The sequence below is a fragment of the Odontomachus brunneus genome, unplaced genomic scaffold (assembly GCF_010583005.1).
Source record: "Odontomachus brunneus isolate Ranch 3 - 2012 unplaced genomic scaffold, Obru_v1 Obru_scaffold_097, whole genome shotgun sequence".
Taxonomy (NCBI): domain Eukaryota; kingdom Metazoa; phylum Arthropoda; class Insecta; order Hymenoptera; family Formicidae; genus Odontomachus; species Odontomachus brunneus.
Window position 1 is genome coordinate 1,260,483 of NW_022639547.1, and position 12,502 is coordinate 1,272,984.

A 12,502-nucleotide genomic window follows, 5' to 3' on the forward strand; every position below is an offset into this window, starting at 1 on the left:
TATATATATATATATATATATACATACATATAAACAGAAGTATCATTACACACGTTCTTATTTCAAACATACACTTGCCTAAACAGTATTTAGAATTATAATTTCGTAAAGTCTCTCTCTCTCTCTCTCTCTCTCGCTCTTTCGCTCTCTCGCTCGCCTGCCCGTCCGCCCGCTTTCTTTACTTAATCTAAAAGTACATTGTTCGCCGATGTATTAAATGATACCGTACTCCAACTAGAGAGATACAGATGCCTCGGTAACACATGTTTCTTGTAACAATACTAAATTTACTTAATGTAATCTTTATATATAATGTATATAATGTGAGATAACAATGATGACAATAGCAACAACAATGCACAACAACAATAATAATATTAACAATATTCGCATTTAAGAGTATAATAAATCGCGTATCGCTTATATAATCTTATGTGGATAAATAAAGTTCTCTCGATTATCCGCGATTTAGAATGCAAATCGATTAAAACGTGCTGCGCGCTCGTTGTAAGACGCAATGCGCAGAGAACTGGAAACACATCATTACTATATTTGCCTTCGCGTAGGATCATTGCTTTTTTATTAGAATCGTACATATTAATGTGATTCACTTATTGTGAACGTTTTCGTCTGTCAGTTCGAGATTAGTAATATTGGCAACAACGATGGATAAGGAGCATGAGGCAATCTTCTACTAGTAATCTACTAGGGAGTACAGGCTTCGAGTCTAAGAATATAAAGTCTAAGCAAACTTTAAAGAATAGAAATAGAATCGTTAGGAATTGGAAATTAAAGGAAAGAAACTATGAAAGAAAGGGAATTGAGAAGAAAACATCGCGAGAATTCGTGGTAATTTAGGGATTTAAATAGTAAAAAATATCTAAGGATCTCGGAGTTGAAAGGAAAAAATCGTCAAGGATTTCAGAATTTAAAAAACGAAGGGTTAAAAGTATCTGCGAATCTTACGATATAATTATGTAAGAAGATTCCGTGTCTAAAATATGTAGGAAACGCATGTTGCGCCTACTGTAAATTCGAACAAGTCCAAATCTCGGATCAGAAAAGCTCCACCACGATCTATCTCACACACGTTATCACATTGGAAACGCGTGAGAAATCAGCACACTTTTGTTATAATTGTTTTAATTACAGTTTAATAAGAACACAATCAGTTTATATAAGGCATATTTCACAAAAGCCACAAAGAGAGATCACTTTATCTCTTTCACAATGGAAATATTTCGATACGATTAGAGATATGTTCCTGTCATGAAGGAACTTGGCGGACGAAACTGTTGCAGTTGTTCAACATTACGTTGATTCCGGAGAGTCTGTTTTTCTTTGAGAAAAAAGGCTTTCAGCAGGCATCGATTCGTCGTCACGAGACAAACGAATTGAAGGACTCGATGCAACAATGATATTGTGCATTTCCTTGAGAACTCGATTTTGAAAAAAAAAGTCGAAAATAAAAAGATGCAATCTTCTCAAATTTTGGAATTTAACGAGATAAAAATTAGGCAGATCAATCTCTGATCAATGTTAGAAAGAAACTTGATAGCAATGATTCTTCGAGTCAAGAAGATAAAATTTCGATATTTTCGAGTCGAGTTCTTGTAGAAGCGAGTTGACATCTCTGTTGCGCACCTAAACGTGCGTTTTCGTCAAGAGGAACCGATATCTGAACACATATTCGAGGAGAACTCTCACTGCCCGCTTTTGGATCGGAATGGTAGCACTCGCATTGTTTACCAGATAAGCAACACACTTGCTCTTCTCTGCAATCGCGGAGGAGGAGGAGGAGGAGGAGTTGCGCCGACCGACTTGGCATGATACACACTCCACTCGTCGTGTTCTGCCCTGAGGGACGAGGCTAAACTATTCGGATCTACGGATACTTGGCGTTGAGTTTGCTATCCTCTCGATAGATAACCGATACCTCAGCTCGCATGCTTCGACAAACTGCTTCCTGCTCTTCTCTCTTTCCTTCATAATCGTCTCAGAGCTTCTCACGTAAATCACCGACCGCTTGTCTTTGGAGCAACATCGAACACGATGCGAGGATAGCGCGACCCAACTCTCCGAATTTTAGAAAGAGAGTCCTCGGTACCATCTCAAATATCGGACCACTTTCGCTGTCCTCGGAGTCCTCGTCGTACAACGCGCGAGTCGCGACGACTTTTGTCCTTGACTTTTACTTTCGCGCTACCAAGGCATTTCGGCGCTAAGCCTCACCAGTCCGTACTTCACATGGTATCAAGAGCTACTCTGTTTCGGACTGCAGACTCGTACTCAACTCGTAGGGCTGTTGTTACTCTCGTTCTCGTGCAGCACCGCCTCCACCGACTTCTTATACTTGCCCACAAGTTCGGGTAGATCGTAGGCGATGGCCACGTCGAGCCTATTGATCGGGCAGCCGCGGAAGTACGTGCACGTGGAGCTCAGCAGCGGGAAGTCGTAGAGCGCATTTAATCGGAAGAAATCACGATAAACGTCCGGGTCGGGAAGATCGTATCGCGATATGTTGGTCAGAGTGCTGAGACCCTCGTAGATGTGATAGTCTTGCGGATTTTCGATAATCTTGTCGCTGATTTGCCGTTTGTCGCCGAAGAACGTCTTGTGATTGTAGTACGTTGTTAGATAGCAGTCCACCATTTTCGCGTGGTTGCGCACTCGTACCTGAAATCGACAAATCGCCTATCATCCACCATCGACAAACATCGTAATCCACGAATTATATCAACGTTGGTACAACGATACACCATGTCGATGTAGTTGCCGTCGACCAATTATTCAATCACAATTAATCGTCACAATAATTTATTTGATTCAACAGATTTTGCTCATTCGAGTTTCCAATCCAAGTTTCATCGATCTCGCCGTTTCTTTCGTTGCAGGGAGCGAAGTAGGAGCGAGCTGTTTGCTCATTAGAGCAAACTAGGAGAATCAACTTACGGCAAATCTTCTGGCGCTCGCTATCTTGTGCTCGACTCTCTTGTTTATCGCGGTACGCAGATCGCGCAGGAATGCGCGTTCCTGAGCGTACAGCAGTCTGGTGGGGGCGCCAGCCTCATAGGGTAACGACCACAACGACGTGGAGTACATTATCGGCGGCTCTGCACTTGACATCAGCGGCGATATATTCCATATTAATGCGCCCTGCACTCTCATCAATTCTTCCGGTTTTACCTGGTCCGCCTTGTTAAGAATGATGCGGGTCTGTCGACAGTTGTGTTATATCGTCGTTATTATCATTGTATATCTAGTATCTATCAAATGCTCGGGAACAAGTTCGCACAATGATTATGTCGCTCGCTCCTATCTCCACCTTCGCGGTGTATTCTCATTATTACTTCTCACCTGATATTCCCTTCCCTTCAGCTGGTCCAGAATCGCCTCGGTCTCGGGTCCGACGTCTAGTTTGGCGGGATCGTAAACCAGAAATATTATGTCCGCTCGATCGATGAACCACTGGCAGGCGTCGTTGAAGGGGAACAAACGTTGAACTTGCTTACGAATCTCCAAGATTCCTGGTATCTCGACGATATTCACCTGACGATGTAGCGGTTAATTACAATACGGAACATTGTGTATGCCCCATTCTCTTCTATTCTTTTCTCATTTCTTCACGCCGATCGCCGTTTGCCACTTTGCCCTCGCTTACCTTTTCCAGCAACTTGTTGTTGAGTCGTAGGCCTCTGAGACGATCCAGCATACCCTGGCCAAACTTCTGCAGCCCCGAGAAGGTCCAATCGGCGGCCAGCTGGGTGCCATCGAGGATCTCCTCTTCCTCGCCGTGCATTATTATGTTAAAATACGCCGGGGATGGCTCGGCCCCTACGTCATTTCCATAGTTGGCGTAATTTCCGTAATGCTTCTTTAAGCACTTTTACAAACCGTCTAAACGCTACTCAATGCCCTCCCGGCACGCTCCCCCACCGCTAAATCCTCGTCACTTTTTAAGCGCAAAGCCAACCAGAGTGTGGTTGGTACACGCTTTCATTCGTTACTTACGCACCTGTCCTCAGCGACATGGGTTTGTACTCGATGTCAAGCAGGTAATTGATGATGGACGACTTTCCACCGCTCCACGGACCCATAAAGAGCACTAGTGGCTTGGAGAATATCTCGGGATCTATCGGCACAGAGGAAATAACGATCCGACAGACCGGATTATTGAAGCAGCAGGTGATCGTACAATTAATTTCATAGTCGCTTTTAGGAAATTATAAGGAAATTAAGTATATAAGCATGCCGACTAAACACACACACACACACACACACACACACACACTCGTGTTCGCTCACCTCCAAAGTGTCTGTTGCTCAAGTCCCTGTATTTATACATGGTTTCTAACGGCTGTATAGCGTTGTCGTACAGTCTCTTCAGATCCCTGAGAATGATATCTGCCATTCTTTGCGTAGCTCGCTCCTTCTGCTCGTTTTCTTCGTCTAATTTTAACAGCTGGTTTATGTGATCTCTAGGCCGGAGGTTCTCTGGTATTTCGATATCCTGAATCAAATCCTCCTCCGGAGTGGGCTCTTGTTCTCGCTCTTCCTCTTTCTCTTCCTCTTCCTCGCTAATGGCTGCTAACATGTGAGAAATTGTCATAATAATTTCGCATTACCTATCGTATCAAAAGTAGCTGTATTAATTGTGTCACTGTACGTCGCAGTACATGACGTAATACTACGCGACATAAGTAACACGATAGTAACATGAAAAATATAATTGCACAAGAAGAAAGAAAGAAAGAAAGAAACAGAATATGTCGATCTCCTTTACCTTCCTCCATAGACTCGCCAGTTACTTTAGTATCTTCCTCGTCGACTTGTCGCCTTCCGCGTGATTTGACATGTCGATCTTCTTCTTCTTCTTCAGACTTTGCTCCTTCCTCTTCCGATTTTCCCTCCGTCTCCTCTTCATCCTCCTTGTCTTCTTCTTCCTCGGATTTCTCGGCTTTACTCTTCCCCTGACTTCCCTGCTCGGCAGAACGTTCACATTCCGCGTCATCCTTGTCGCATTTTGCTTCTTCTTCCTCAGATTTCGCTTCCTTTTCTTCGTCCTCTGTGGATTTCTTCTCGTCCTCCGCAGATTTTTCCTCTTCCTCCTCGGCGGACATCGTTCTTGCTTCTTCTTCTTCTTCTTCTCCTTTGTCCTCTTCTTCTTCGTCCTCCGCTTCTGCTGATTTTGCACTCTCTTCTATATCCTCAGAACCGGTTACTTCAGTAGTTTCTTCACTCGCTCTTTCTTCTATTTCACTTTCAGCTTCGGCACTCTCAGTTTGCGCTTCTTCCTCGACGCTATCCTGTTTACTTTCACCACTCAGTGTCCGATCTTCGATTGATACGGCATCTTCTTCGGCTCCTTCCGCTTCGACGCTAACTTCCGTAGATGCTTGCTCAGATTCCGCCTCTTCTTTAGACTCGAGCGCTACTTCTTCGGTAGCTTCTTCGGATTCCTCTTGCTGGCCTTCCTCTTCCTCGATTCTCGATTCTTCTTCAGTTTCGTCCTTTTCTTCCTCGGACTTTGTTTCGTCGTCTGCTTTCTCTTCCTCCTCCTCAGACTTTTCATCTTCTACTTTTGCTTCTTCGTCTGATTTTTCTTCGTCGGGCTTTTCATCTTCCTCCTCGGCTGTCGCTTGATCGGAGCCCTCTTCGCTTTCGGTTATTTTCTCGGGAGAGTCGGTCTGTTCTTCTTCAGCTATCCCGGCGGGCGTGTCAGCTGCTTCCTCTATTTCCTCTATAAGAAAGAGAAATCTTAACTTACGTATTGTACATTAATTTCAAGTATATTGCGACTGCAGCTACCTCTTACCTTCCCGGGCGGTGCTGATCTCAGCACTCTCGGTAGTCTCGGCTTCGTCGCTTTGTCCGCCTTCATCTTTTTCGGATTTACCTTCTACCTTTTCTTCGCTAGTATCGACTTGTTCTTCAGTCGCTTCTTTACTTTCGTCAGCTTCTGCCGCTTCAATGCTTTGTTCTACCGTATCTTCTTCGTCTTTGATTTCATCCACCTCTTCTGAAACGTCGTTTGCTGCTTCATCAGCTAGTACCTAATAAAAAAGAAAGAAAAGGAAATAAATTAATTTTTCTACTGCACTTTCACTCTCTGCGTGTTATTCGTTAATTATTTATATCTATAAATAACTGTGCGTTACTAAGATGTCGATTGATTTTAAATGAGACCCAGCTTGAAAGTGAATTAGTCGCGACAATCTCGGCCGATTGGTCATTTCTTTGAACAGGTCTCAGGATGAGACCTGTCGTTGAAAGAAGACTCTACCTTACCTCTTCGCTCGCAACCCGTGTTTCCTCGCGACTCTCTTGGTCGACCTCGACCCCAACTCCAACCTCTGCACTGGTCTGCTCCAGAGATCCTTGAAACGAAATATTCTAGAAATCGCTATGTTCCAGTCGAATATTCGCCATCATCTAGTATTACCTGTACCGAGGCCTTTGAGCGCCTTCTCAATATACGGTCGACACAAGTCTTCGGACGGTACCTTGTCTAGCTCCTCCTCGCTCAGGACACCTACGACAATATATTATAACATTATTCTGAGTCGATCTAAGTCGGCTTGTTGGCCAACAGCTCGTCGGGTACGATCGTTCTGCGATATATCGCATAACGAGTATAGGTGATGGTAGAGCGCGGAGGCACAGATATACATGCGCGGTAACCTCGCGTAAAAGCTTCGCCTCGTCGAGATATTTACATTGTTCGCGTTTCACTGCGAGTGTCCGGTTGCCAGAAATTTTCAGCTGGGAAAATTCTCGCTGGGGGTTTTGCACATCCGTGTGCGAGTGTTAATACATTGGTGCCAAGAGAAACGTGGCGCGCACGCGATATTAGATAATCCATTGCGCGCTCACAGGACTCGCGCTTTCGGTGGCGCGGTGAGTTTAACGCCACGCGACCACCACCCGAAATATCTGTGACCCGAGTGACGCAAGAAGCTGTCAAAGTTATTACGCATCGTCCACGCATCGTCGTAAGGTGCGCGTGCTCACCTGTCGCGTGGTGACAGGTGTTCAGGAATACCTAACGCGACTTATCATACACGCGACGTGTCCGATGAAAATTTGCATCACCGTTGCGTCCGCGGCATCCGCGTCGGCCATTTGTTTCTGCCGTGGTTGGAACTTTAAATTGAATATCTTTTCTCTGTCGACTCTAATTCGGCCGAGTTCGCGAGTACGTTTTAACATATATTCTGTCTTGAGACAACTGAGAAAGAAAAACGTAAAGAAAACCGAAAAACGAATAAGTCAGAATTTGGAGCTATTTATGAATTCTCGATTCCCGCTAGTTAAAACTAGTTTGAGCTCGTTTCCCTGACGTTTCTAGGTGGCGGCAAGGCAGCTGAGTGAACGCGTTCCACTTGGAAATCCAAATTTTTCAGCTCAGGAAAAGGAGCTCAAAATTTTTAACTAGCGGAGATCGAAAGATCCACAAATAGCTCCAAATTCTGAACTATTCGTTTCTTGGTTTTCACGTGATGGAAGAGGAGAGGAGAGTCAGTTGCTGACAGAGGTCAGCACTGAGAATTGAGAAACCGAGGATATTAAAAACATAAGACGGCGCTTTTTTAACATAACGAAGAGAACATAGAGTTTCCTCTCGCAGACATGTTCGTTCGTTCATCAATACGAATTAAACGTTTGCGGAAAGAGAGAAATGATCCCCTGTACCCCTGCTAAATGCTACTAAATTTCTCTCAGAGCGTGTCGATGCGTCGTACGACACAGATCACCACTACACAGTGTCGCGCATGTCTTCAGTTCTGAATTTACCATAGAACTTGTGTTTTTGCGCGGCTTACAAAAGCTTCTTTCAAACTTCTCGATTTAAATGCGAAGGAACGGTTAGGAGTTTCCACCGAAGAAAATGTCGATATCATCTTTCTACAGGCGGTACCTGGGACGTGGCCGGTTTCTAAATTTAGCGTCGGGTAGGCGGCTTTGAGCCGAGAGAGCGACGCTTAGAAATATTTATATATTAGGCGAGCGCGAATCGTATTTTTATCATCTGTTCACGAAAGAAAGCTGCGAGTTGATTGGACTGTCGATTGGCCGAAATTTATATTATCAAATATAATATACAATGTTCATACTGTTTGTACAGTATAAAGTTCTCCTACCGTATACACTGAGGAAAAAGTGTTTGGTACAGTGATAAATTGCACACAACGATATAATTATAGTAAAGAAAAAGCTATTTGTTTATTAAGTGTATTTATATAGCGTTGTTGGTATAAGAATCTACCATGAATACTATTCTACTGTTATTTTCGTGCAAGAACAAGAGAGTACGTTTGCTGCCGGAAATAATTGTATGTAAAAAAAATTTCTACATCGAGTTTAATGTAATCCATTTCTCTGTTACCCCGTTAATTTGCAATCCGTTGCAATGATGTTTAATGATATTTTCAGATTAAGCACTCGTTATAGTTTCGAGGAAACATCGGGGCTAAACTACCGTGAGATTATAATATAATCATGACCAAAGATATCGAGCTTTGATGCGACCATGTGGCTGCGTAAATGATAACAGTGAAATTGATATCGATGCAATGGTGAAATCGAGAAGACCTACGGTCCGGCCAGTTTAGTTCGATGCTCGCTCGAGCTTGCGCGTCGCGACGGTTACCTAACTGTCAGATACATAGAGAATCATTGTAGTTTACGAGCTCACGTGATCTCGCACGTAAACATATGAGAAATTTCGTTTCATTTCGGTGTAGTGACTGTATCGTATTGTTATATCACATATGGCAATGTCTGGCAAGAATCTCCGGTTTTGTCGTCGTCCTCTCGGTATTTCCGAGAGCACTGAGATAGCTTTCTACTTATCCTGCGACTAAATCCTCCCTCCTCCTCTTCTTGGATTTGCGAGACAGTTTGCTTTGCACTAAGTGCAAGAAACAAAAGTAGCTCTTTCCTTTTCTCTCTTATATATATATATATATATATATATATATATATATATATATATATATATGAGGTTTTTTTTTCGGTCGAATATGTCGTCTATGTCGATCGCTCTGACACTTATCAGTCGTATCCGTTCACCCTCGGTTAAAACGAATCGCTTAAAACAGGATCTAAAGAAGAACTAAAATTGAGTCCAATGGACCCTTACACAAAATCATAATGTTGGTTTCAGTGCAGTCAAATCAAATGGCCGATATCATTCTCTTTAGCGTCCTTTTATGCTATTACAAACTCCATTATCGACTAGAAATTTTGCTTCGTCTGTTATCGTCGCTCGCCGCTCATCTCGAGATAATACGCGATAATACGAGAGAATTTTTGAACGATGTGTGACGGAAGGAGACGCGCGCGCAGCTGTCGTTTGGCAAGAGCAGCTGCGCCGGATAAAGATAGAACCTCGAGTCTTGTTCCATAGTCTACGATATGTATAGCTTTTTGCCGCATCTAGTCATAACGAACTTTTTTGCAATTATCGTCAACAAAGAAAACTCAACATAGAATCTACGATTTATTGTGGATAAAATAAGCTATTCTCATTAACGCCACTCGTTACGATCCTTGCGAAAGTTACTTTTGCTCCGTATTTCTTCTGCACTAAAATTTCTTTCCGATTATCCTTAACGATACGATATTATGGGGAAACTGGTGGAAACGTTTGATTAAAAACTGAGCGAAAATTTATGCGTATTCGTCCGTGTGTCTGTTATGATGTGAAATATGCTGTGATTGGGGATGAAAACCCGAACTCGATTATTTCAGATTGCATTTAATTATTGGGATTGGAATTATTTAATTCTCTCGGAGTTTATAACGCAAGGCTGGCACGGATTTATGCCGTTTCTTATGTAATTATTCGCGCGAGTTGATGACAGCCAACTACCATCGATTCCCGAAATAACAAATCCTTGAATCAACACTCGTGACTTTTATTTAAACTCCGAGACTCCGTTTTCGGGGCGTCTTTCTTCGATTATTCGTTTATCAAAGAAGTTCAGAGGAGTCTATTTGCTCGAAATTGCAAGATATCCTAAATATTGATATTGATGAAGAGATTCAACGTGTGGTTTATATAATTAGCGATCGGGGATGGGGAGGGAGTAATTTATTGAGTAATTTTATGGCTACGAAATGTTAAACGTTGAAAAATTTTTCAGATTTTTTTTCTTCTATTAGTCTTTTTTTATTTTGGTAAATCCATTTTCCACAGATTAAACTGACGATAAGCTCGAGTGGCAGTAACGGAGAATATCGACGAACGTGATTTCGTCATCGGCAATAAAAAGGAAAAGAGAAATCATCACGAAGCCAAGTAGAGAATTGTCGTCGATATTTTTGGTGGATAGATTCCTCGCGAGACGTATCATACGATGACTAAATCATGGATACAGTCCATTGCATGGATGAAGAAGGCGCCGATGACGCTGATCGCTAACTTTACGTAACATTGACCTTCGTCAGTCAATCGTCATAGTTTCGTCAACGTCTCAACTTGTTTGTCGTTGACGGTGTCCACGCCTCGAAACGACATCCTACCTCTTCGTTATTTCGCCCTGCTACGCGCAAACTCTATTCTGTTCACCTCTCCCAGTAGTAACACCTCTTGGTATCATTTTGCCAATTCGAGATCCGATTCCGACTATGTAGATTTCAAGCAATGAGCACGTATGTCAATTCATATAATTGCGAATCACAACCAGTAGGATAAAATTGATATATTGTCACCACAGTAACCACAGTGAGATCAACCGGTTGATTATAATTATTTGATCACGAAACCCAATGTCCCGTCTTCGATGTGTGAAAGCCCATCGGCATGGTGGTGAATCGGCTCGTCGATTTTACTGACCTTGTAAGGCGACAGCTAGAAGGCTCAGGAAGAGGCCCGCGACTAGCGCGGGTCTCATTCGCGCAACCGTCATCTCGTATCACTAGGCACTACACGATCAGCGGCCAGCGTTGGCAGCTAGCTTGTCTCTCACTTCTCGATCCCGTCGTCGCTCTCGACTCCAACTAGCCCGCGAGGAACTGGCATTGTCACTACCGCCAAACCCTGAAGACGCCCCTCTCTACTCTTCGTTCGTCGCTACGTCTTACCCCACGGACAGGGACGAGACGAGGAGAGAGCCACGCAGCGAGCCTCGCATTTTTCTTCTCGCTGTTTCTTCGAGTCCGTCCGAGTAATTTCGTGGTCATCGGCCACAACATGTAGAAGAAAAAGAAAAGATAGGAGAAGATAATCGCCTCCAGCGACTCGACTACACTCGGAAGTGTACTCACCACTACCCCCTCTTTCGTTCTCGCACTCTACTTACTCGACACAGTCGATTACAACTTTAAGAAGTGAGCTTTGAGTATCATTTGCTTTAACGTTACTCGACGCTACTTCGGCTCTGATTCTTTCTGCGGCGAGCAGATGCATCCAAGCAACGCGATGCACTCGCTCGATTCAGCGAGCCGATTATTAGTCACGCATTTTGATAAAAGAACCATTTCCCAACAGAATAGAGTTACGAAGAAGATCTCGTAAAACATACGAGAAAGAGAGATCGGAGAGGAGGTCTTCCTCATTCGTGACGAGCAGAGCGCGCGGGCAGCTCTTATTTTTACGATGATTACGGAGGCGCGACGTGGATCAAGGTTGCCCGTTTGACGTGGACTATGAGGACCGTGTTCGAAATAGTTTTGATGTAAAGCATGTAGGTTTCGAGTTCGCGATTTTTTCCTTTTCCCACTGTTCCGAGAATTCGTAGTTTCTATAACTGATTAATTAATAAGTTATTCGCGGCTCTCTTGTTCCGCGCGCGAATCCCCATGTATCCGCAATTAGTATTTACTTCTAACTGCATCGTATTGATTCTATTATTTCGTCTAGCGGCCTGTGGGAACGAAATTTCAACAAGCTTAACACTTTTCGAATTGTTAATGCTAGGTACGTGTTTTGTCGTGTTGATATCGCGCGACTACAACTCTCGAGCGATACTTGTTGACTATTTAAAACTATCCCTTTGTCATGATGGTGCACGAGTTTTTTCAAATAATAAAATCGCTGATTGTCTGATGAGGACCTACGTACTGTCGCTGTGTTATGCATTGTTGCTACATGCGACTCGCGTATCATTTCGCGAATGTTACCCTCATAGCGCCTCCTACCATCGGCTAATGCTTCTTATTTATGACAAAAGCACATTATCGTTTACTTTTTACTGTTGTTGTGTTTCTCATTTTTTGTTAAATAGCGTCCGTCGTTCGTCCGATCGGGAAAATTCAGATTGTAACGTTTATAGTTACATAGTTCTATATTGTGCTCCACGATGCAATATTTGATGCAAATGTATTTCTTATATTAATATTATTAATATTCATTTTGTATTTCTGTAATCGGTTACAAACATGGTAGATACAATCGTGAAAAGATGTTATTGCGTTGATGTTGACGTTTTCTAGCGTGGCGCACAATCGAGAGAGCGAGAGAGAGAGAGAGAGAGAGAGAGAGAGAGAGAGAGAGAGA

General features: G+C 43.2%; 2 protein-coding genes across 3 annotated transcripts in view; one reads left to right on the forward strand and one right to left on the reverse strand.

Moving 5' to 3' along the window:
* Positions 1–12,502, forward strand: part of LOC116848569 (putative protein FAM10A4) — an 18,609-nt gene that overhangs the window by 2,576 nt on the left and 3,531 nt on the right. The gene's annotated exons all lie outside the window — the stretch shown is intronic.
* On the reverse strand, positions 41–11,191 carry LOC116848568 (sarcalumenin). 2 transcript variants are annotated; one of them, XM_032824807.1, is made up of 11 exons: positions 10,841–11,191; positions 6,443–6,532; positions 6,289–6,377; positions 5,816–6,053; positions 4,784–5,740; positions 4,306–4,587; positions 4,016–4,132; positions 3,662–3,834; positions 3,358–3,549; positions 2,953–3,216; positions 41–2,676 (listed from the first exon to the last, which is right to left on the reverse strand). In XM_032824807.1, the coding sequence occupies exons 1-11, from the start codon at positions 10,911–10,913 to the stop codon at positions 2,290–2,292; spliced, it is 2,862 nt and encodes a 953-aa protein (XP_032680698.1). In that variant the 5' UTR covers positions 10,914–11,191; the 3' UTR covers positions 41–2,289. The 2 variants fall into 2 exon arrangements, with proteins under 2 accessions (XP_032680698.1, XP_032680699.1); XM_032824808.1 differs by having other exon boundaries at positions 4,306–4,584; positions 10,841–11,190.